This window comes from Halichoeres trimaculatus, unplaced genomic scaffold (genome assembly GCF_033239565.1).
Source record: "Halichoeres trimaculatus isolate MK-OKI-2021-1 unplaced genomic scaffold, fHalTri1.1 fHalTri1_scaffold_19, whole genome shotgun sequence".
NCBI classification, from domain to species: Eukaryota; Metazoa; Chordata; class Actinopteri; order Labriformes; family Labridae; genus Halichoeres; species Halichoeres trimaculatus.
In genome coordinates, this window is record NW_027437197.1 from 12312050 (window position 1) to 12339144 (window position 27095).

The following is a 27095-nucleotide window of genomic DNA, read 5'->3' on the forward strand; positions in this document are numbered from 1 at the left end:
AAGGCATGACAGACAGCAAAAAGAATAAATAAGTAAATGAATAAATAAATAAATAAATAAATAAATAAATAAATAAATAAATAAATAAATAAATAAACCAGTGAGCCAATCAGGGTGCACACCCCATTTATTAGTAAATTAACACAGCATTGCACTTTACTACATCAAAGAATAAATATGTTTAATTGAAACACTTAAAGATTTTGAACAAACAAACCAATATTCGTTACCACATTAACACGCAAAAGTACAGAAAATTGGTACTGTTGAGTACAGATATTGATTGCCAGGTAATGGGCATAGATACTGTATCATTTCAAATGTGAAAGGTACCCATTCCTATGTGTACGTCTTTGCAAATCAGTATCCGCATGTGTAGATTTGTGTACCAGTTTGGAGATCTGTTTACACATTTGCAGATCTGTTTACATATTTGTGTCTCTTTGTACAGATCTGTCTTTGAATTTGTGAATCTGTTAACTCATCCATGGATCCATCTTTGCATGACTTAAGTTATGCAGTTTCTATTAGTTCTGCTTCACTAATAAATCAATTCCTGCTTCTGTAACAATAACAAATTCTAGTTAATACATCTAACATGTAAACATTGACCTAAACATGCACTTCATAGTTTATTTGGATTTACTGGAAGTTTTTGGAAACATCTAGAAGCTTGTTTATTATTCAAACAACATCTTTGGTCATTTTTATTAAATGTGCAGATTTGTGTCAGACGTTGTGTTGTTAAGCATGTGACTGCTTGTGCACTAATATATTGAAAAATGCAGAGCTGAGGCAATAGGTCTTTTTGAAACGCTTAATGTGAATGAAGGGGGGGTTATAATGGCCGTTCACAGCCTGCAGAGGGGGGGCTCAATGTGCAATGAAGGGCTATAACCGTGCATGCATTAACAGTGTGAGTGTGTATTTACCTCACAGGGGACAAGCCTTGCTCTAATTACTGCTACCTACGGAGTAACAGGCTTACCCTTCACTTCAACTCTTTCTCCCTTCCACTCACTTACCCTTTTTTCACCTCACTTCCTTACTGCCTTTTCCTCCAATTTCACCCCAGCACTTCTCCTCCTTTTCTCTCGTTACCCTCATTTCTGGTTCTTCTATCTATAGCTTACCTCACCATCACCCCTTCATCTACTTGTCTCATTTGGCATGTTGGCCTCTTGGTGTCACACACTTCTCTCAGAGCACTTAACCTTTCCTTTCCCTTCCTGCCCTACCTCCTTTCATGCTGTTCTTCTTTCTTCTCTTGGCTCTGATTTTAAAGAGGGGATAAAAGATGTAAACTAAGCACGTTGGCTCGTACAAATTACTTGCTTTAATTTAAATCTAGACAGTATTTGACACTCCATTCTCTTCTTAAACATTCTTAAAATGCCTTGAAAGGTAATGTTACACACTTAGCATGGCCACCATTCTCACATGCTTGCAGCACATACAAGAAGAACAAAGCTGCAGCATTAATTTCACAAGAAACAGAGTAAGAACAATGATTAGCAGCAAATTAAAATAATTCATCACCTCTTCTTCTGTCATTAGCAGGAACAGAGTGATGATTCATGAATATTTATGACCTAACACCACGATCTGTATGGATAGTGTATGGTCGCTGTTTTGCATGTCAGGGAGGCTTGATTCGAAGAATAGCAAAGCATCCCCCGAGCTTTCACCTTTTTGAGCTAAGAGAATGAAAGAGAGAAAAACATCTAACCACTCAGGTCTGATGTCTCATTAGGAGATCAAGCTTTTTTTTCTTAAAATGAGTGTGCTGTAACAAGAGTCCACATATTTTTTTATAAATACAAACACTATATATGTGACTTTGTATTTCAGTTTCCAGCCTGACTTCATAGGTATCTACTTAAGACTACTGTTTCATTTCCCCAAGCCATTAGAAGTGGGTATGGTGCAACACCCCTAAGTAGGAATGGGGTTGTTAATTTTTATTGATATGAATACTGTTACCAAGCCTCTTTAATGATCTGCGACCTTATCAGTTCTCTCGTTGAGTCTTTTCTATTATTTAGTAGAGAGATTGAGGGGCATTATGTCTAAATGTGACAGGAGCCTCTTCAGTACATTAAATATTACTAATGATAATATATGATGATAATTTAACTCACTAATTAGCATGTTTCATTTCCACGGAGAATGTTTAAAATCTTTGTGCTGGTTTCACATTCAATGACATCAGTACAAACAAAACCCCAAAATATCTCATAACTCATTTGCTGATCTTTCGTCTGTGTGCCTTTTCATACATGCCTTCAAACTTTAACCAAAGAGTATGTAACATTATTGATAAAGCATCCAAAACGACTAAAAGATGTCATTAACAATAATAAACCACATGGCAGACACACTGATTTCCACGTGTTTGTTCCTAATGGGGAACAGCAGAGTGTTCAGGGGGCTGTTCCACACTTCTGCTTCTGAATAGTTCATGAGGCAAAAACCGACTGACAAACAAGCAGAAAATGAGTGCAAACATCTGTGACTCTCACTTCACCTATTCTTTCTATTCTTCTGCCTATTTCTCACTCCCTCCCTCTCCCTCTCCTTAGACACGCCTCCCTTTGCGATCATTGGTAAATGGATCCCGATGGGAATGAGTGATTGACACGTCTGCAGCGATAACGAGCACAAGCACGAGCACACACATACACACACACACACACTGGATGGACATGAGGAAAGACACACGCATTCAAATGCAAGCAGACATACATGCACACACTTGTGATTGGCAGGCATGACACCAGACCGCGACACTTCAATGACTTCCTGTCAGGGTGTTTGATTGGCAGCTTGTGGCTCCTTCTCCCCTTTCAACCATGTGCCCTCTAATTATGAAACAATGACAAGCAAAGTCTGGTCAAAAGACTGGGTTTTGTCTACATACAAGGACTTAAATCCCGTCTCGTTCACATTTTGTGCACCCTTACATCAGAACCTAATTTGATTTGGTGGTTATGTTGCTAAAAGCTGACATGATAAGCAGCAAAACAAAATGCATCACATTAACGTTAATTGAGGTGTTGCAAAGGTCCAAATGGAAGCTGTTTCTAATATGAAAGCCTCACTTTATGGATTACCTTGGTCTTCAAATTAAGAAAACGACAGTAAGGGATGTTCCGACTAATTGGCGATGGCAGCTAAAGGGAAAGGCCAACTGACGGCCAGCAGCACATATGATGGAGGACATAAATTCTAATGTGATACATTAAGACCACTTTCAGAGATAGACATAAGGATGAGGAAAGAAAGCTTTATAGGCATCCCTGTCTGAAAATAAAGGACCAGAGAACTTAAAGCCATTCGCTCCAGTCTTAATCTGGAGTTTTAGAATTCAGTTTTTCTTCTCTGAGACTAATAACACAATTTTGACAAAAAGAACATGAAAACACTTTTTTCAATTTCAGTTTTTATGGTGTACTCATTTTGGTTGATGGCTGCATTCTCCTTATTTGTTTCAAGTTTATTTCTATTTATATATCGTTTTTTTTTTTTTTTTTTAAGAAAAAACTAAGAAAAGAAAAGTAGCAATTTAGATTTTGCTATAAGAGTTCATTACCAAACAGTCTACAAGCATCTGTAAGTGCCAGGCCACACGCCAACCAACACACCCATATGAGATGGAGATTAGTCAAGCAGAGCCAGCTAACATCCAAGCTGGCAACTTTGCATTTATTATCATAGATTCTCATAAATTCACACCATTTAACACTAAAAAATGAACAGCATGTACGTACACTTCACGACCCGCATTCACAACCAAATAAACAGGACACACTGGCAACAGCAGTGGCAGGGCCTTTTTGATTCTGCTAGACTGTGTACATTCCCAGTCTCACCTAATAGATTTCCATATTTTTATTTGTACAGGCGGTCTCTCTCCCTCCTCCTCTCTTTCACAACTTACAAACACACACACAAAAAGAACATGGACAGATGACCGAACAGCCTGTCACCATACTTTTAACCCATTAGCTATGTTATGAATGTAGATATATGTGTATGTGTATGTTGTGCCATGTGTGTATGCTCGAAGTGTTACTCAATTTGTTTGACCAGAACACTTACAGATCTGCTGATGAACAAAAAAGATGCACCTATTGGTGCAGAACAAAGACATGAGAACAATGTACAATCTGGAGAAAACACACTCACACACAGACACACAGACACACAGACACACACACACACACACACACACACACACACACACACACACACACACACACACACACACACACACACACACACACGAAGGGGTCTAAGAAAGATTTACAGCAACCAAGAGCCAACTATATGCCTGCCATCTGACTGTGTGACCAATCATGTTTTATCACCACATGAATATTCATGATGCTAGGGTGGTACACACACACACGCACGCACACACACACACACACACACACACACACACACACACACACACACACACACACACACACACACACACACACACACACACACACACACACACACACACACACACACACACACACACACACACACACAAATAGAGATGATTGGCAGAACTGACTGGCAGGCAGCAGTAGTTCAAATGACAGGGCCAGCTGTCCCCTATAAAGGACATTAAAAACAAACCATCTGAGTCAAAGTTTAAAGTCTGAGTAAATAGCAGGGATGTTCCAATAATCCGATTTTCGTTTAAAATCTAAATTCTGACTAGCCGGCTACCTGAAAGGTATGAAAAACCCCAGAAAAAAGTCCACATTAAACACAATTTATATAATGTAATACTCATTTAGTTTTGTTCACAGAGTCTGCTGGTAAAGATACCTCACTGTTTGTTATGTGTGACCAACTTCCTTCTTGCTTGTTAGGGTCCACATGACTATTTGTTAAGCATAGCTCGAGCCTTCAGTTTCATCATTCAAAATGTGCAAAATCATGCAGTGCTTTGAGATATCAGCCGCCATAGGCATGTTTCCAACAACATAGCAGTCGTCATCAAACAGAGCTATAGCTCTGTCCAGTAGTGGGTTTGCTGGAGCTTAGACACAACATACTGTTTACCAGATGTTTCTTCACAATAATACAAAACTAATAGTTTGTATTAACTGACTAGTAATGTTAGTATCAACCAAGCGGCAAGCCTGAGTCTAAAAATGTGTAGCCTGTGAGAAAGTGCTGAAAATTACAGTTCTTTGAGTGCCTGTTTATGGCTGGCTGCAGAAACATAAGGAACTCATAAACACCAAGCCAAGAAAGCTTACAACAAAAAAAAAAAGCATGTTGACAGCCTGGTTCAAAAAACAGGTTGGGTCTAAATAGCAAATTTGATTAACGGCACACACTGTCTGAGGGGTTCAATTATCAGATGTCGTAGAAGACTTGACATGTAAGCACCCTGTGGCTGTTTTTAAAGAGGCTAAGGTCGCCTCTTTGCCTCGTCCTCACTCAAACAAAGCTAGGTTGAGTTCAACATGTCTGATATGTCTCCTGTCAATGATAGGCTTCAAATCTCTGTATCAAAAAAGTTGGATGATGTTGTCGAGACCATGTCCTTTTATGTGTCAACTAGCAATAAGGGGTGATGCCTAATTGTGCAGTTGAGTAAAAAGCACTCTTCTCCTTTAAAAACAAAAAATGAACAAACCAACACAATGACTACATTTACCTTTTCCACATCTTCGATGTCTCATTATCTGGGGTTACAGATCTGGTCAGTGCACGCATCCCAGACTCATTATCAAAGTCAGGGAATCAACCATCTTAAAAAAATGTACTGCCTTTCAATTGCAAAAGGAGGATCTCAGATGACAGTTGCACATTCAGGAAACTAGAAGTCCAAGTCTTATCAGCTAATGATTGCATAAAAACCCAATGAAGAACTTTGTAATTAAACTTTATAAATCAATCAATGAAAAACATTCATATTTTGCTGCTCACAAACCAAAGACTCTAGAGAAAGGTTGAGTATCCCTTATTACCTGATACCAACCAATCAAATCTGGCCTTAGATGAATATGAAAAATCAGAAGCTCAGTCCAGACTCAACCATACTGAATAGCCCCATTTTGCCTTCTCAGTCTACCACCATTACATGCAATCAAATGCAGATCAGGAGCTGGAGCTGGAGCTGGAACAGACTGAGGGGGAAAAATGAAATGATGCAAAGATTACAGGAGTGGTGGGGGTTGGTGAGAGAGGGAGCGAGGTTACAGCAATACGGCCAGAGAAAGGGTAGGGGAGAAAGGAGAAAATTATGAGTGTGCTCTAATCAAAGCCCTCTTATGTTGATGAGAGATGGAGTATAGAGGAAGGTCTGACATATTCTTGGTTGTATTATTTGGTTTCTATAGGTACTTCAGGCAAGATGTAATGGGCGTGCTGGTGGTCAGATGAAAGGTTTGATAGAGGTGTGTGTATAGAGGGGCAAAGTGGATTACACGCTGCATATTAGGGAATGAGGATCACTTTAATTACAGTGCCCAGTACAGTTAGGTTCAAGCAAATAAACACTTGAGGTAGAACAGAGGCTTCCATACAAAGCATTATTAAGATGTCCATGTTTTATGTACAGATATTACTGCTTTAATCATCTTAAGGACAGGTCATGCAAAGCAAAGGATAGGCCCTACTTCAACAACACATTTTGACCATTTTAATGACAATGGCCCTTATTTATTCAAGCAGCTGTGAGGAGTTTGAAAGTGATCTTGAAAAAGATTTTCTTCTAGATATATGCCAGATCGTAATCCACACATCAAAATGAGATCATCAGTGCCAATATTGCTGGTTACAAGCTATTTCAAATTACTACTTTTTAGCTTCGAGTTCGGGTTGTCCAGGATCAGATTGATCTACAGCACGTCTAGGTCTCTATGACAACACCACACCGGCTGATGAAGTTTAGTAGTGAAAAGAGATAAAACACAGAGGTCTGTTCTTCTCTGCCAAAAACAATTTCTGTGATTAGTTTTGTAGTGATGGTGGACACAGGAGCCTAACTGTCAGACAGAAAAAGGACAGAAAAGCTTAAGAAAGCTAAACGGGAGAGTGACTTACAAACTGACAGTGTTTACTTGTTGCCACGTTAGCCTACAGATAAGTTGGAGCACCAGGCTGTCGATGTTGCTAACATATAGCTGGTTGCCACAATGTTTGTTTGATGTCACGTTTTAAACCGTAGTGATATGAACTGTACTACTGAGTCCCTTACCTTTGCGCATTGAATCCAGTAAAAAGTTGTCTTGAAAAAAGAAAATTTGTTTCGATCTAATCCCATTTAATTCCAAAACAAACACACCCCTCACTAAAAGTAATTTACAACAGTGTGTGGAGACTCCAGGCCACAAGGTGGCGGGGGAGTGCGATTAAAATAGATCTTCCTCATAGCATCTTTAAGATGGTGGTGAAACTGGTGAAGATTTCAGCTGGAGTTGGAACCAGTGTATGACACAATTAGTTATTGATAAAATTAGCAGCTGAAAGCAGTCGTCATTTAATAACACACTCCTAGATATTGATAGTTCAGCCGGCCTAACCCACAAAATTCACAACATGGGAAAAAAAAACTTTTAGAAGCTGTCTTATAATTAACTACCCACATTCACAACATTTATTGTAGTTGGGCACTATGTAGATAAAAAAGAACTGATTCCTCGAAGCTCTGTTTAATAGATGCTGATGGTCAGCAGAAAGTTGTATGGGGTGCAGTCACACTGACAGAAACAAAATCTTTAGGGAGAACTGTTATCATCACTTTTTACAGTTTTGTAAGGTCTCTTTTATTGTCTTACGCGGACCAGTGATACAATTGCAGCTGGTGTTTTAAGTTTATGTTAGCCCCATCTCTTTATTGAGCGATGATGGGTTGGAGTGATTGAAGATCCTGCATTAGAGGAGGAATGCCAAAGATGAGACCGGGTAGATAAGTCAGCTACTCTGATCCTTTGACACTGCCAAAGAAAGACATTTTACACCATGAAAGGAATATTTCTGCTCCCCACAAAAATATCACACTCATATCTGAATGTGTAGGTACGGATGTAAGCGTGAGGAAAAGGAGGGGAAAAGGTGAAGGAAACGAAGACACTCAGGAAGTAAGAGCACTGAACCTTCTCAGTCGAGTAAAATTAGTATACATTAGACTAATTGCCTCACTTTCTCTTTAAATAACATGCAATTTTGAGATATAATTATTGTGATTAAGTGTGACTTTGAAATCTGGGAGTGTTTTACTACGTTCTGGTTCACACTAGGTGCTATTGAAAGTATATTTTGAAAGGCTGAGGCTGTATTTTGTAGATCAAATTGCATGCCAGTGTTTTCTTAAGATCTCCATCTACGTAATAGTCATGTGAAATCCCATTTCAGGAATTACCATCCTGGAAAAAATTACATTAGGTGGGAATTAAGATAGAGGGTACAAATGGGAGAGTTGGAACACTCTGCCCCATTCATGCTGTGCCTCTGCCTTGCTGCATTCACACTGGAAGGTATGGTGTTAAAGTTAATCACATGAAATGGGTCCGACAGATAATTTCAGCACTTCTTAAGGAAATTGGGGCAGCACTCTCAGAGTGGTCTTTGTGATCCTGTGAGCACGTGAAAGTCTTTTGTGGGGGGAAAAAGGACCATAGTGTTCTCGTTTGTAGGTTGTTTCTGCGTAGTATAAATGCATGAGGAGAGCAGAGACTGTGCTCATTTATGAGTCCCTTATGACAAATATAAATGTATATGTTTATGGAGGTTAGAAAATCTCTGACATTAAGTAGAGGAAAGATTTATGCAACTATAATTATGGTAATTTTTGGAAAAAGAAAATAATTGTAACAATAGACCATGACTTCTTTTTCTGCACATTATAATAAAGATGGAAATGTTAAAACCGTGTCAGAGCTTGGCTTTATATCATCTGTTAAAAACAAAACACAAGCCTTGTTGAGAATCACTTTCCTCCAAGAAAAAGAAATTAAAAACAATAATACTGTAAGCAAAAACAACAAACACACATGCAAGCTTACCTGAGAAGGCCAAAACCTATCTTCTTGCTCTTCTTTTCACTCTCCTCAGGCTCCACTGCTTTCTTCTTCTCTTTCTCTTTCTCTTTCTCCTTTTCTTTTACTTTCCCCTTGCTCTTTTCCTTCTTCTTTGGTTTTGCTTTCTTCTTCTTTTCTTTTTTGCCTTTCTCTTCGACCCGATCACCTGTTCCTTGGCGAGATGAACCACTTGCTGGTGTGTCCCGGCCTGAACTTTGCTCCGAATCATCGTCTTATGTTGGAGAGAACAAAATAAAAAAGATAACTTGGTTGCTATCTGTCTCAACATTTTGTAAGGCTTACACAAATTATCAATAAGATGTTTAACTGAAATCATCAACTGAACATCTGTCATTCACAAATTCCATCTTTAACTATTCAAACCTCATTATTCATCAAAATAACTGAAAAACGCCCAGGGTATTTAAATACTACCATTTAATCCTCTGTCAGGAGTAAATTAACTTGCTAAATGGTGAAAAGTACACAACTCATGGTTGGATTGATGAGACATAACTCTTGTCATATCTTGATGTTGGGTCTTTGTTAGTAATATAGTAATAAAAAAGGAAGCACTACATAAAAATATGATTAAGCACTCGCCAGTGGTGATTTATCATAGAATATAAAAAGTTCTCTGTAATGCAGAAACTTTTCTATTCAGTATCTCAGTGACAGATTTATTAACTTGACAGTGAAGTAATTAACTGTGACTGAAATAAGAAAGCAAAAAATGTTCAAAGCTAAATTTGTGGAGGCTCATTACACTACAGACTGGCCTTCAATTACTTCAGTCGTGTGCACACACATACACACATACACATTTACACAAGAATCACTTGTCAGATTTTATTAGATAACCAAACCAAATTAGATTCTTTAATTGAGACTGTGCTTTGTGTAGCTATTCACTTCTGCCTTAATTACAAAGACTGTCAAACAGAATGGAAATTGTCATTGGGCGTGTGGATACATGTGTGTGTTTTAACCTTTGGTCAAAGATGCATGGCCTCATGTGCCAAACATGGTTAGACTTTTATTGAAGAGATCCAAACTAAGAATGACCACAGGAAATAAATTTAGGAAACTTCTCTTAAGATACATGGTAGCCATCAGACAAACCCTGTACATGTTTATGCAAATTTAACCAACTGATATCACTAAAAAATAGTACTGATTCTGAGTAAGCCAAGTGCATAACAAATTTTGACACTGTTTAAATGATTCATAGTGTATGGTCTAGGGATGGGTACCGAATTAGGTACTTTTATAGGTACCGACCGAATTCTGTCAAAAGTACCGGGTACCTAGGGATGGGTACCTTTCGCATAAAATCGGTACCCAGTACTTCTGACAGAATTCGGTCAGTACCAATAAAAGTTCCTAATTCGGTACCCATCCCTACAGGTACTGATTCACATAACATCATAAGGAACCATGATTAGGTACCGGCATGCATTCTTGCGACTGTGAGGGAGCGGAAGAGTAGGTGATTTTCCATTCTGGACATAAATGCAGCAATGGAAGGTTATACACTGAAGAATAAAAATGTTAAATTGAAATGAATTTACATTTTATTATAAAGGAAACTGATATTTTTTACCACATAAACACACAAAAGTACACCGTTGAGTACCGATACCAGTTGCCAGGTACTGGGAATCCGTACCGTAACATTTCAAGTGCGAAAGGTACCCATCCCTAGTATGGTCTAAAAAGCATAGCTCAGACACCCAATGGGTACCCAATAAGCCAGTGCACCTGTTAAACTGCTCATTAACGCAGTTATCTAATCAGCCAATCACGTGGCAGCAACTCAGTGCATCTAGTCATGCTGAAGTTCAAACTGATCATCAAATTGGGGAAGAGAGATAATTTTAAGTGATGGTTTCTGGTGCCGGACAATCTGGTTTGAGTATTTCAGGAACAACAAATCAACCACAATTTTTACACACAACCACCGCTAGGGTTTACAGAAAATGGTCCTAAGAAAGAAATATCAAGGCAGGTCCGAAGATGAAAGGGGGTAAATCCAGTACTGGCAAGGTGTACCTAATCAAGTGGCTGTTAGTTTACATACCAAGCATTGCTGTTCAGTAAATACCTTATGATCTGAACTATTTGGACATAAATGAAAAGAAAGCATGGTGGTGTTCCAGACCATGCATAGATCTGTTAAAAGCACAAATGCTGTCTGCAGTTTCCTAGACCCTGTCCTTGGCCCAGGACCTTTGTGTAAAAAAAAAAAAAAAAAGTGAATTAAGAATCTTGTCGACAGTATTTTTCCCAGATCGATTTGGCATCAGAAGTAGAACTAACAATGATGCTTTGGTTTTTTAAACATGTGCCTTAAAGCCAAGCATCCTAAACTAAACGGCTTAGTCAGTGGTATGGCAAATCACAAAAATGAGACAAAGTAAACCAAAAAAACATAAACACTGTAATCCGTCCCAGCTGACACAAAAGTGAGACATCAAAGCAAATAACTGAAGGCCTCTGTGAACAGTCCTCTTGACAACTCAATTCAGAGGGAACTGTAAAGTGGTATTAGCTGAATTCAGCTCAGGATCCCAAACATATCATCTACCTTCAGGTGAACTCTGACGCCATGTTTAAAGTAAAATTATGTCTCAATGTTGAAAATGTTTTCCTTAAATAGTCAGAGTGGTCGGCATGTAGTATATATATATACTACAAATTAGTTATAACTAAAGGGAAAATGTGGTTTAAGTCTGAGCAGAGAAAGGTAAAAAGAAAACAGAAGAGGGATAGACAGATCCTCAGTTCACTTCAGAGAACTGGTCTCTGTCAATTAACAGCCGCTCTCAAAGTGTTGAACATTTAGAGGGATGGTGAGAGATGTGGCCACTGCGTGTGTGTGCTGTTGACATGCCCTATTAGTCCCATCCTGTGTGAGCGGGGGGATCTGAAACAGCCTGACTCATTACTCTGGTGGTGACTGATAAGAGTTTGCTGCTAATAACACAGCTGGGAATTGAAACACGCCTTCCGGTGAAACTAACTAAGCAGCTACCCTTTAGCTCCTGAATAAACATTTCTAGCTTAAATCACATTTGGAATTGGATCACTGTCTCTGGTAACACCTTGTTTTGCTGATGAGTTCTAAGTTTTTCATTGCTGAAGTAATGGCCATAGACAAAAGTCAACCATGACCAACAGATTGAGTGTTAAGCAAAGGATAAAAAAAGGGAACCCAGAGCATTGCTTACCATCTTCATCTTCAGCTGGTCCATCATATGATTTATCAATAGCTGCTCTGAAGCTTTCGTTGCAGCCTCTTCCCCTGACCATATTCTGGCGTGGACGGTGGAATGGGAGGTAATCATTTTTTCTGTTCACCTCTGACATGGCCGTCTGGAGACTCTCTAAGGAACTGGACTTCTTTAGGCCAAGGGTAGGTCCCAGTTCAACAGGGCTTGATGGGGCTGGAAAGGAAGTAGGAGACAGACACAAAGTAAGGTAAGTGATATGCATCCATCAACTTGTGCCCTGTTTACACCGGACGAGAGCAAGCCTGTTCAGTGATCCGATTACAAGAGAACAGCTCTGAGCACAGCTGTTCACAGCTGGTATTGGAATTAGTCTCCACACGCGGGCCAGAGAGAGTCCGTGCGTGCTGCTGTTCTTTGAACATTGGTAGATTTTATGAACCACTGCTTGGGGGTTCTGTAATCACTGGTGTTCTCTATGAATTCTCAGATCAAGATGTTTCAGCTTGTGGCCTTCAACATGACTCTGATGATGGCTGCGAGCCAAAAACGTGGGTCTGAGAAGAAAAGCTCTTCACTCTACGAGTGTTGCTACAGCTTTGACCTTTTTGGTTTATCTTGCCGGGTGATGGCTCTATCTCATCCTACACCTACTAAAGAGTCAGCCACAGTGGTTAAAATGACAATTGACAATTAGGGATGCTGAATATATTGGTATCAATTTCAGTATCAGCTGATGTTGGTCATTTTTTATGCACTTATTTTGATTACATTCATCTTGAGAGCTTCATCCTTTGATCCTCTCCATGGTCATCTTTTCTCAAGATCGCGCCACTATTTCTCTGAACTACCTCGACACATCATCTCAGATTTTTTTTATTTTTATTTTTTTACCAATACTAATATTGGTCAATATTGGTTATCAGCCATAACAGCAATATAAATATCAGTATCGGACAAAATTTTCATATCGGTGCATCCCCATTGCCAATACTACTACTACTACTACTACTAGTACTTCTACTACTACCACTACTACTTCTGCTTCTTTTACTACTAATGCTACTAAAAAATAACAATAGTAATTATAAGAAAAAGAAGAAGTAGTTGTGGTCAAAGAAGAAGAAGTAAGGGAGGAAATAAAAGAAGAAGAAGAAGAAGAAGACGTAAAAGAAGAAGTAAAAGAAGACGTAAAAGAAAAAATAAAAGAAGAAGTACAAGAAGAAGCAGAAGAAGAAAGAAAAAAAAAACTTAAGTAAAACCTTAAAACTAAGCTCATGTTTTTGTCTAATTCCCAGTAAAATATTTTCTTTTCAAAATACAGTTTAAATCCAGACAAACAATCTTACAGAGCCAGACTCTGACTGGTTTAAAAAGCCTGAGAGAAATTTGTTTAGGAGCCAGAAAGGTTGTGACATGTCTGAACTCTGAAGAGCAGACCCAGGGAAAAACACTGATGCATCTATAACTCTGCTGTTGTGGAGTACGTGATTGATGTGAGGTCCGCTTCACTGTTACTGGTTCTCCATCCATCATCACAAGTATACAGTGAGAGATATTACTAAGGGAGGGAGGGATCCAGCAGAAAGGATGATGAAGAGGAGAGCTGGTGATGAGCAGATGGAGCCATGATGAGAGCATTCGAGGGGTTGTTGCTATCCCGCAGCAGAAACTACAACTAATGGCATGCTGGCTGCTGAAGTTGGACAAAGTTCAGCCTTAATTCCCCCCTTCTGTCCCTTTCCCTTGTGGGGATTGCTGATTGTAAAACAAAAGAGGAAAGAAGGTAATGTGTGCTTCCAAATTGGTTTGTCACTTACTGCCCCCCAGAACAGCAAGACACTGACGGTGGGCAAGGTGGGAAAAAAAAGACAGGGGGAGGGCAAATTAAGTTTCCTCTGGGAAATACCATGGTGGCAGAAAGGAAGACAGAGAAAAATGGGGAACAAGGGAGGAAGGCTGGGCTTGCTGCCAGCTCAAAAAACTGGTAATCTTTACACACACACACACACACACGCACACACACACACACACACACATTTCGGATTCCTTGCTGGCTCTGGCTTGTCGATATGATGCCACTGTGATTCATGATAGCTAAACCTGCATCACTTTAGCTAATGATTCCCTATACACATGACTGCTCTGTCTGTGTGTGAGTGTGTGTGTGCTCTCTAAAAGCAGAGGGGATGAGAGGGTTGACGTGACTTCCACATCTATTTGAAGAACTATTAACCAAACACAGTCAAACACACACACAGAGTAATAACACGCAGTAATAGTATGCACATACATAATGTAAGTCTGCTGCAAGGAAAGGGGATGAAGAAGGGTCACAACATGAGACACTTCAATCCATACTCACAGTCCACATGACATTCAGGTGCATAGCAGCGTGTCCATCATACATCACTTGTATTGAATTAAGTCTGTCTGGTTCTGTCTTTTGATGCAGCTTATAGATGGACAAAACATTTCCTGTAAGATGCTGTTCTCTTACAATAAATCACATCTTTATATCTCCTTCAATACAACTGCCAAATGTGTGTGTGTCAGAAGCAAAGATGTAGTCTTAATCATGAGGAGATTTAGAGTGTTCCTGAAAGCATGTAATGCTGCCACTGGATGGACCCAAAAAGCAAAACAGACTTTAAGCAGGGAAAGTTGGTTTCGAGTTGGAACTGGCTCTCAATACTCAAGACTGTTACGAAGTATGATCCTCTGTTTGTTTAATTTTTATTATTGCTACAACCTGTCCAATCGCAAAACAGGTTAAAAAATAATTAGTTCAATATGTTACATTTTCACTTGAGTTTTAACACACTGTCCACGGTGCAGCATCTACAGTCTAGGCATGTACACTTGGTCAGATTTTTTTTAATCTATTTAAATGTAGTTATTGCCATTAAAATGTAATATAATAAATCCAAAAATTGAATCTTGCAGTATCTAAGATTAAGCACCCCAAAGCACTAAATATGACTGCTCACTAAAGTTTAGGTTTAGTTTTATTTTATATGGCTGAGAAAAAGCACAAAATGTATTTTTTCCCTGGGAGACGAAATGATCTACACTGCATAAGCGCACTCTTCGCTGCCTCTAAAACTGAGTTTTGCTAGGACTGTGCTGTTGACATAAAGAATCAAGCAAACTATGACAAATACGCTATGAGGGCCTTTCCAAAAGAGTGGGCAGAGTCATTGATAATAGAAGAGGTAAATAAGTACTATAGCTCAAATGCAGTCCTATCAGATGCGAAAAAAAAAAGTTTTATTCTAGGACTGAGGACAATTCATATGTCTAAGAAAGTACGACAAAATAATTTTAGTAGGTAATCTATGGTAAAAGCATAAGGGGTCAAGAATAAGAGCTTTTGAAATATCATCCCTCTCTTTTTCATATCCTTAAACTCTCAGCAAACATGTTTAAAGTTGCTAACAGCACTCTAAAACAAAAGCTTTGTCAAAGTTAAGCCCTCAAATGAGCTTTTTCTATTTCAATTTAAAAAAAAACCCCACATAATCCTGCAGACTTTAAAGACATGTCTGGATTTGTAGACATCAGTGTTTTCTTCAGCTTCTAAAGATATTTTTCAAAAATGTTTTGAAATGTGTGACGGATCGTCTTTAGATTGGGTTGAAGGATTTAGGGTCGAAGTTCATTTTCCACGGAGGCTCTACAAAGTTTAAGGGCAATTGCAGCAAGATGAAGCAGTCTCATATTAAAGAGTGCACAGTTTGTTCACAGACGGTGACCTCTGGATTTGTTTACAGAGGGTTGGGTGAAAGAAACAGTATTATTTATAGCTTGCATATCTGGGAATAACATGAACAGAACACACACACACACACACAGGGTCATAAGCATCAAAGTGTTTCCTCAAACACACACACACATGCACACTTATTTGGTCCCTCTGACACACAAATGTTTTGCTGTGAGTAGCAGGATTTGTGTCATAAATGTAATTACTGCTGTCCAACTGTAAGATGATAGAATTAAGCTGCTTTTAAAGTGAGAGAGCGAAAGAGAGATGGGGAGAGAGGGGTTAAGAAAAAAAGGGAGAGGGAGGATGATAAGCAAGACAAGAGTAACAAAGTGGTTTGAGGGAGAGGACTGACGAGCGGCAGCGTTGGCAGGGAAAACAGACAGTGCGAGGGGACGCCATAGAAAGAGAAACAAAGACACGAAGCCTGGGAATGAAAGAGAGAGTATGGGACTGACAACGAAAGGGAGAGAGAAGGAGAGAAAAAAGGAAAAAATGAAAAAAAAAAAAATTAAGAACGAAACACAAAAAGAGAACGCCAAGCTATCCCAAGGCTATTTAGTTGGCAGGAAAGCAATGGGCTACTTTGAAAGTCAAAATTACTCCAAGGAGCAGCTTAGCAGCGGGCTGCAGCAACAAAGCCAGCAGACCAAACGCTCACACCAACTTCTAGTTCACCACATTCCACTTTGGAAGCTCTCAGAAGGAGATGCAACTCAATTTTTGCTCTCTATTTATACGTTACACACACCCACACTGCTTGCTTTCTTCAGAGAGGAGACAGAATTTGACTTCTTTAACTGTCTCATTGCAGAGTTAAAGATATATACTACGTCTTGGGTAAAAGATAGGGATGCACCAATATAAACATTTTGGCCGATACTAAAATCCTATATTGATACTGCCTGTTATGGTTGATAACCGATATTTACCGATATCAATATAGGTAAAAAAAAATTTAAAAAGCAATCTGAGATAATGTGCCGAGGTAGTTCAGAGAGAAAGAGCGGCGGCCATGGAGAGGATCAAAGGATGGAATGAATGCGATCAAAAAGGTACATTTTGTCTTGTTTTTGGATCAAAAACAGGAAGAGAGACATAAAAGAAGGTAGTTTTGGTTTTAACATGGTCATAGAAAACATTATTATTTGGGTCTTGAAAGATCGTTCAAGATGCTCTGAAAATGGCTGGCAGCTGATGAGTAAATATCAGCCCACTTTCACACATCGGCCGATGCTAATATGTGAAAAACATGACCAACATCAAATGTTACAGATATATTGTGCAGCCTTAGTGCAAGACTTTAACCCAGTAACTAAATAAAACATTACTTTAAACCAGATGAACCTCCTCTTGCTTTCCACAAGGCTCCACAACAATCATCACACAATAAAATCATCATATTGCAAATAGTTTCTGGGTTCAATTCCCAACAATTAAGACATTTCAAAGTTCTATGCAAAAGAATCCAAATATTCAAACTGTGACACTGGTTACGATCCACTAATCCTAACTTTGTAGCTTGAGGCTAGCTCCAGAAGTACCAAAAATAAATGTATACAGCATGGTATAAAAAATGACTTCAGTCTGAAAAGCTTTTGTCTCTAACGGCACAAGCTGTACGGGGGACAACTTCCTTACAACTCGGCAGTTTTGGAGTTTAATAAGATTACAAGTTTGCCCAATCAGAGGCACGGCTTATCTCACTGGCAGATGGGTAAAGTGTAGCTGTCAGTGGGGAGGGTCAAAGCCCACCTCTTTACCTCAACTGAAGCTAGGTGGAGACAAGCTTTTCAGCTGTAGCTGCAGACAACAACTGGCTTTAAAACTCCACATTAGTAACATATGGGTGATGTCACTGAGACTTTGTCCATGTGTGATTCAATCTATGAGTGGAAAGAAGGGTTTCTGTCACCAAGCTGGGATGCCAATATTAAGATATAAAAGAGGGGTGATGGTGAATCTTGCCATGGCACTGAGGTTGTAACCCAGCATTAACAGGGCTACTGTAGCAGCAAAGACAGAACAAGTGCACCAACTGAAAAAAAATCAATCAAAGGAAATATAACTCATTATATCAGGACAGAAACAAATGGCTACCCGCCTTTTTATGTCTCTCTCTCAAGCATCATACAATATCCAGTGCAGTGCATGTCAGTGATCAGTGTGTACAACCTGATAGAGATGAATGGCTGCACCAGCAAGAAGCGACAGCACTGACCATCTACTGATTACTGCTCACCTTTATTGGCTTACTGCGGGAGATGGAGCGGGGTCAAAGGGCATTCAATATACAGAAAGGTAGCCAAGAGAACACACAAAGAATTTGAAACACAAGTGTGTGCATAACATACAAAGGAAGAAAAGAAAAAAAAGGGAGCAAAAACACATGCACAAGCATACACACCTGTGCACAGCAACACACTGAGCAGGATGTAATGTTAAAAGCGATGGAGGAGCTAGGATTGCTTAGTTCAGCTGTTTGAGTTCTGTGTCAGAGTGATTGTAAAGAGCTAATGTGTGGTGGCATGAAGTCGATTTGCACACATGTGCACAACCACGCAGACACACTCACACACATGCACGCAGAAAGATGTACTGCTCTCGCTGTGACAAATTAATCCATCAATCCACATCAGCCTAACAAGGTGGCTTTCAGGTTAAATCCTCAGCAAAGTCTGCATGAGCCATGGAGACCAGGAAACAAAAGGGAAACGAGAAAAACTGACAGAGGAAAAGAGGGAAAGATAAGAGAAATGAAGAGACAATCACAGAGGGGGGAGGCAGGGAAGAGTCTCTAAAGACGCTGTTTTGGCAGAGTCTTGTCAGTGTGTGACTGTCGTTGTGAAAGTCAAAGTTCCACTGGGGAGAGACGCAGACAATGGACTGCAGCATTCTCCCTCAGCATCACACTGGCCCCCTGACACACAATCACACACACACACACACACACAAGCAGACAGACACACATTCTCAGAGATGTTGTTCATTCTAAGCTCCTCTGCCTGTTTGTCAGCCTCTAAGCCTGATCGGCGTTGGCAAGTACAAGCGTGAGCAAGAGAGCAAGAAAGAGCAGGAAAGAGACCGAGAGAGAGCTGGTGGTGGGTGGAGGAACTGGAGTACGACAACACAAAGACATCAGACAGAAAACTACAATAAAAGCTGACAGGCATATTGGCTATTGAGTGTTTCAAAAAGACCTGTTTACTTCAGGAGAAACTTGCCTCACTTGTGATTGCACAAAGAGCCTTTTTGATGAAGCACCTTGCTGAAGACTGACATGTACACAAAAGGATCACAACATTCTTTGGATCTCTGGAAGGCTCATCATCATTCCTGTGGACCTTTTCAGAAGTAAACATCATGGAGGGCGCATTCACACTAAACAATCTGTACAGCGCCCAGGGAAGTTCAATGCCCAAAGTCCAGTTTGTTTGACTAGTGTGAGCTCTTTGTGCTGTGCTCAGAGTCAGTGAACTTTCTTAGTCATGGTATTACTTGGTACGGCTGGGATTTGGCATGGTAAGCATAGGCAAAGGAAAGATATAGGGCTGGGACAATATGCTATTCTCGCAATTCAATTCTATTACGATTTTTGCCAATTCAACTTAAATTGCTATTCTTCATTTTTGCAATTTTTGGTGTGAAGACCATGTGAAAAAGTTAAATGATTACGATAAAATCTAAAGTTTATATTAGGGGCCATATTTTTCCATAAAATGCATATCAAGTGAGTCAGATAGAAATAATTCACCCTCTGCTGGAGAAAAGTGGTAACTTTTTTCCAATCCAGTTTATAAACAAAGACTGAAATGAAATATTTCAATCTGGAAAAAAAAAAAGATTTTAGACAAAGAATATTATCAACCATAAAATTGTCAACCAAAAATCCTGATATATTGTTTTTTTATTGTTTCTCCCACCCCTAGTAAGATATATTCATAATGAGGCAGCCTTACATAATTAATACAAAACTAAAATAAACAATGACTGTATTGGCAAAAAAAATAAAAAAAAGAGCAAAATACAACAAAGGTCACATACCCTTACACACCAAAAAGTGGGATCAAATCATTCACTCAAGCTCAAACTTATTTGTTCGTCATACATAAAACAGTGGAGCACATTATTTTAACCCAAAAGTCAAACGTCAGCAAGACATGAAGTAAGACACTTCTCTGTCACAAATAAGGAGAGGAAACTTGAGCTAATTTAGGGAAAGAAAAGTAACGGCCAGCTTGAGCATAATATGTGAGTCTACAGAGCGTAACCAGGTCATAATGCCCTTAGTCATGACACTGTAGTCAAATCAAAATCAAATCAACTTTTATTTGTAGAGCCCTTTGCAACACATGAGGTGACAAAAGTGCTTTCCATTAAAATCAAAAACATCAGAAAATTTGATATAACAACAACATGAAACAATTATAATGACAAAAAATATCTCACAGCATTACTGTGTGTTCAAAGCCGGTCTGAATAAGTTAGTTTTGAGCCTGGATTAAAATAAAAAACAAATGGTGAGTATTTCAGGGGGCAGCTTATTCCAGAGTCTGGGCCCAGAGGCCGAGTAGACCAATCACTTCCCTTACATTTCTCTCCTACTTTAAATCCTTGCTACAAAGCTTTAGTCTCCCACAAGCTGATGACAACACAAGGGAATGATGACACTCCTTCACAGCAGATTGACACCGATGTGCTCTATCTGCGCTATTTCTCTTTTTTCCTGATCTAAATAGAAAAGATGAGGGCTCTGTAAAGAAATCTACTCCACTCCTTTCTCATGTATCATCTAGTGCCTTAAGTCTCCAAAACAAAGTCTAAGGTAAATCACCAAGGTCAAATCATCAAGTAAGCTGCACCTTTTATTGCTGTTACACTAAGTTAGGCCCACAGCACCTCCACGGGTCTCAACAGTTAGCTCTGATGCCCTAGAACAACCTAGTCCTGTTTAAAAACCTCCATTTCTCTCATTGCAACTAAGCTTTTTAACACCTGGTTATGTCGCCATGTAGTAATAAAGAAATCAATTAAAACATTTAAATTTGCTTCATTAGATCGTAGCTTTATGATCTCAGGCCCGGAGTGAAGGTCAGCAGAGGACAAAGGGAGGCAGAGGCTATCAATGCTTCTGCATGGTACAGGCCACTGGCTCTAAAACGAGTGTCTTGATACAGTGATTCTGAGAGAAACACACAAACACAGAGAGTGCCATGGGCTGTCCCCAAAACCAAAGGAAACCACAGTGAAAGAAACACAGCTGCAACCGTTTGTGTTATGTCCTGTCAGCAGAGTTAGTTTCACTGTATCACTGCTCAAAGTGGAACAATTTAGTGCATATGGAGAAAATAAGGACAAGTATAAGTTTTATGTCTATATTACTGTACTTTCCATATTTGGAGCTTTATAAGCATCCTTATTGCAGTATTTTGACAGATAAAGTGATCCGTCATTGCAAAAAAGAATGAAGTTAAAATGTGATGAAGAATAATCTGAAATTCTATCAAGACATTCTGTAGACGTGTCTGTGCAGCGAAGTTTGAAGTTTGTTTGTTGTTAGCTTGTTTTCTTATTTTTTTTTTTAATTATCTGAATGGAGTTTCAAAAATTATTGAGCTGCAGTCTGCAGTCTACACACATGGGAAATTCATTCAGAAACACACTCACACAAACACCCACTCACTCACAGCAAAGGTTTTACACACACACACACACACACACTGTGATATGGTTTCCCATTTCCTTCACTTAGCATCTCAGATTCTGCAAAATTATAATATAATATGAAATCTTCCAAGGTTCACATTTTCCACAGGATGACGGAGACTTTCCATTACGAGAACATTACCATAACATTAATAGTTTTGTGTGTGTGTGTGTGTGTGTGTGTGTGCGTGTGTGTGTGTGTGTGTGTGTGTGTGTGTGTGTGTGTGTGTGTGTGTGCCAGCGTCTAGCAGTTACCCTGTGGTTTCTCAGGGTGTGGAGGGAAAGACCGTTGCTGGAAGTGAAATCAGCATTCCCAGAAATCATTGTCTTTAAACTCCTCTCTTTCCAGCTCACCCTCATCCCCACTCCCCCCTAACGGGTCCATGCAGCTGTTGGACGTCTCAGCTCAGGGTTTTTGGAGGCATTTCAGTTATAAAAAATACATTAGAGCAAAGTAGGATGGAAAATAGTGCCACACTTTCCCAGAAACTGCTTTCTGGGTTATACAGAATCATAAAATAGGAGACACAATGACAAGAAACAGGTTGAAGGTATGTGTAAACAGGATTGAGGGAAAGAGAAAAAGTCTCAGGAGTGTGTAGGAAAAGATAAGGGCTTGACAAGGTTTTATTGGACACTGAGCAGGGGTACATCTATATAAAGAAAACTAAATCTCTAAAGATGGAAAAGTGATGTTATTTTAAGATAAAAATCAACCAGCTTTCATTAAGTTACTTCCAAAGTCGAAAAAGCTTTGGGTGAATTTTACATCAGGCAGGTTTGAGAGGAGTGACACAATCAAAAAAGAAGATCCTCAAATCATTTGATAAAGACTCCAGGTTTTCCCTTACAGCCTCTTCTCTAAATGTTTACCTTTCAATCCCTTTATAGTAATCCTCTTTCCATCCTGTGATAGATATTCCCCTGCCTTCATTCTGACATCTTGTCCTGACCACATTTAAACACTGTCCAGTGATTTGGCTCATACAGCCAGCTTCTTGGGCAACAGTTGCTTTGAACATTAAACCCAAGGTGGGACGTTTCAAATGGAAATTACCTTTACTTCATTCTTGCTAAGTAGCAGAAAATAAGTGGTCATTTTTGCACTGTATGGTTTCAATTTAGTAAAATTTCCAAACTCAGCATTGCATTCTTTCCATATCTTTTCATTTAAACCCTTTCCATTTGCTTTTTTGCTTTCAGAATGGTTATGGATGAAGTACATGAAAGTCAATACCGCTGAGTGTAAAAGTGAAACCCAGCAGAATGTGGAAAAAGGTTGGACTGATTGACACCAATAAAGTGGCAGACAGCAGAAACACATATGGTGGAATGAGGTAGAGTGCTCTTACATTCAAGTGGCTACAAATGAAATGGGGGAGACCTCAAGGCCAAGAGAAAAAGAAAAGTTTGGTGTCAAACTTTTCAAAACAAGTGTGTGCAGGCTACTGAGGTGAAAGGTTTTAAAACACAAGTCATTTGTTTTCCCCTGCCGTCCTTCCATGAGTGTTTCACTCAGTCCATTCCTACCGTACTCTTAAGAACATGTGGCTTGTAAAGATGTGGCGAAAGTCTCTTATAGTATCTCTTTTTCCACCCCTGATGCAAATTTTACTTTCATCTGCACTTCAGCTAAATCAAGGAGGTACACCTGGAGGGAGGTGGAAAGTAGGAAATAGCATAGGAGACAAGAGGTAAGATGCATGAGGGAAGGAGAAGTGGCTTGGAAACAAAGCCTGAGCCAGGTAGAAGAGTTTAGGGAAAATATATTAGTCAGATCAAAACAGGGTGATAACTGGAAGGTGAAGGGAGGTTACTTGAAGAAAATACAAAATAGAAACCATATAACACCAAATAGGAAAAAGTATCCTTCTCTTGACCAGATGAAAATCATTTTAAAGGGCCAGACTGAACCAGTCCCAGGCTTTGACTCCCATTATTGGTGCTCTGTGCAACATATTCATTGATGTGCATGCGTTATCTGTTTGCTGTTGTCTTACCTTCAGGGTTCCCAACAATGGCGCCAACATTGCTTTCATCTGCAACTGAAACAAAAAGAGTCATGTTAATTTACGCCAACTTAATAAGGTAAGACATTTCCCCCAACTGTGAATCGTTCCCTTTTCTAAAAATCTGCAATTTTCTGAACAATTCTTTCTGTGTTCTTGATGGTAAAGAGTCACACTTTTTCAACACTGCCACTGAAGTCATTCTACTTCCTCCAATCTTTCTCACTTCATTTGTCATTTACACTCCCGTCTTGTCAGGCCCTCCTTGTGCAACTACCCTTTTTCACCTTCTGCCCCTTCGTCTAACTTATCCTCTCAAAACATTGTTTTTTTTTCCTTCAGTGAGAATTCCTTCATACCTCTGTGTCCTCCTCCCTTTGATCACCATTCTCTCCATCTTTACTTCTTATTTTTCCCCCTTTCACTTTCTACTTTTCCCCATCCTTTATTATTTCTCTCCCCCTTGACTAAAGCCACAGCGCAGACCAGCGCCAACAAGGAACACATTGACTGGTAGCACCATTAAAATACACACACATACACAGTAAGACCACAAAAGCCAAGCTCTAACATCCTTTCTCCCAGCGAATACTTCGCTAATGAAAACCAAGTCTGAAGTGTAATTCTAGCTGCAAGTGCGTGCGTGTGTGTATGTGTATGTGTGTGTGTGTGTCAGCATCTGTCTGCGGTGAATCAACATGACTGCCTCAGCAGCGTGGTAGTTCGAGGATCACTGTGTGTGCGTGTGTATGCCTACTTCAGCAGAACTTTAAATGCCACGCATGTGACGCACAGAGTGGCGTCTTATTAAAAATGAGGGAGTCTCAGAAAAAAAACATTACTTCACCCACATACCTCGCTTTTTTATCTGCTATTTGAGGAAAAATACAATGAAATCGAGTATGACTGTTGAAAAAAACATACATAGATAAATAATCTAAGGAGCAAAACTCAGAAAAAAGAAACTAAGGAAAAGAGAAAGAAGAGAAAAAGTTTATTTATGACCCAATGACCCATAAAAAGTTTAACCTGAGCCAAGTCATACCAAAGGTTTAAGGCATGATGCTTTTTTATTCTTTTTCTTTCTATCTGACTTTTATCTTAGTGATAGTTGATATTTCTTGGTATTTCATTAGGATAAGATGATTTGATGGATGGAGAGAGAAACACATTAAGGATGACGGATAGAGGGATGGGTCATGTTATATTCAAGTAAAGAAAAAATGACAATTTCAGTTTAACTTGGAAATAGTTTAGTGACCTTGCTCCTTTTTTTTTGCAATGCTGTTAGCACAAAAATCTTTTCTCTGTATATACCCTTAAAGACAACATTCCATTTGAAAAACTTCCTTAAAGCATTTCCGTTCAGTCCTAATGAGCACAGACTGATTTCCATATGGCTCTGCAAAGGCAAGTGTGCTGACAAGGAAAAATTGCTAATTTATGCTCAAATTAGCAGAATGTATTATCTAATCACCTAGCTGCCTATGTATGGTTGATATTTAGTATTAATGGTAGCAGGACAGAAGGCCTAGGGCCTAACTCAAAAGCATTGCACTAGTACATAAAACTGGTCAAAGTGCTTTATTTTATGTCCCAGTAAGAAACTTGTTGCTTGTGCCACCATGGCGAGAACAGGTGGACATTCAAAAGGTCTATACCACAGACTGTGAGAAACAAGAAAACAACACTAAAAGAGAAAAAGATCATTACCATAACGAAGACAAAGAAAGACGAAAACAATGAGAGTATGGAGAAAAACAAAAGAGTATATGATAGTGTGAATATGATGTGAATATGCATGATGCGATAACTTAGGGAAGTAATGAAATCTGTTTATGGAATTATGAGTCTTGTAACATTTACTCTTATTTCTAATTACACAAGGATTAAAAAAGTAAAAACTAAAGCAAATATGGATTTTCATGGCTGAAGCTTCAGAGATAGGTTGAATGTCTGCTCACTAGAGGATTGGCAGTTCAGTGACTCTACACAACAGTGCTGTAAGTGTGTGAACACATGACATGTTCCCGTGGGATTCCCGAACGTTGGGAGTCAACTTCACCATTAATCATGGGATTGGGATGGTACAGAATAAAAAGTTATATAATATGTGACGTGACGCCATCCACTCTGTAGTTTATTTCCAAAAAGCCTACACTGTAAGTGAAAAGAACTACGCTTCCCAGAAGTCAACAATAATCTATAAAAGAATGAGGAGAAAATTAAATCATAAACTAAAAAGTGGGGGGAGTCATTTTACCAGGAGTGGGACTGGACTAGGGATGGGTACCGTATTCGGTACTTTTATAGGTACTAACCTAATTCTGTCAAAAGTACAGAGTACTGATTCACGTAAAACCAAAAAGTACCATGTTTAGGTACCTAAACGCATCCTTGTGACTGTGAGGGAGTGGAGAAGTAAGTGATTTTCCATGCTGGACATGAACACAGCATTACAAGGTTATAATTGATATTTTTTACAACATAAACACAAAAAAGTACCAAAAATTGGTACCACTAGGTACCTGAACAAGGTACTACGCATCAGCACTTTATCGTTTCAAATGTAAAAAGTAGCCATCCCTAGACTGAACCCGATTTTTTTCTGTGGAATTGGGATGGGACAGAAGCAAAAATCCACTCCCTTGTCACTCTCAAGTGAAAAGCATAGTCCTCTCAGTTGGAGACCAACCATAAGAGCCTTACATAATGCAAATTATGTACTGTATACAGACTACATCACATAAAATCAGTCCTTTGTGCAACATGTAACATGGATGTTGAAAACGTCCCCATCTCTTTTGTGTCATTGCCTTTCTAAACACAAACCCTAGCAGCTCACATCACAGCCAGCCTGAGAAAGAGGACTGAGGGAAGTGACATTCGGAACAATAAGCTTTTGTAGTTCACTGTCATATTACACAGATGCATGCATGTGCACAAACTCAACAAGAAGCGTGCTCATTTTTGAAGCTGAATAGCCAAGATGTCACAAAACTGTCACATCAGAAATTTAGTAATCAGAGAGCAACAGGTGGCAAAGCTGGTGTGCCATGCATGTTTGCAGAGGTGTCGGCCTGCATGTGGTTTTGAGGAGCATCCCCATGCATCAGGAAAGATATTTGGGTATCTTTAAGGAGAAGATGCATGCAACCACCATGCAGAGCTCAAAAACTGAAAAATCTCCCCACCAGTGTGCTGCTGGTTCTGACTCGTACCCAGATCCATGCTCTTGGAGGCTTTAACATGCTGGAACTGCCGCTGGTTCTGGTTCTGGGTAGGGGACTGGGGCTGAGCGGTGCAAGTGTTTTCCCTGGAAGAAAAAGACAACATTTTAGTTTATTTT

General features: G+C 39.4%; 1 protein-coding gene across 3 annotated transcripts in view; it reads right to left on the reverse strand.

Moving 5' to 3' along the window:
* LOC141808170 (partitioning defective 3 homolog B-like) overlaps positions 1-27095 on the reverse strand; it is a 199158-nt gene that overhangs the window by 81340 nt on the left and 90723 nt on the right. For 2 of the 3 annotated variants that reach the window (XM_074694587.1, XM_074694589.1), the window contains exons 16-19: positions 26941-27062; positions 23738-23782; positions 12266-12481; positions 9021-9267 (exon numbers count right to left, since the gene is read on the reverse strand). In XM_074694587.1, the coding sequence (XP_074550688.1) occupies positions 9021-9267; positions 12266-12481; positions 23738-23782; positions 26941-27062 (630 nt within the window). The remainder of the gene's footprint in view (positions 1-9020; positions 9268-12265; positions 12482-23737; positions 23783-26940; positions 27063-27095) is intronic. The other variant, XM_074694588.1, reaches the window with a different exon arrangement.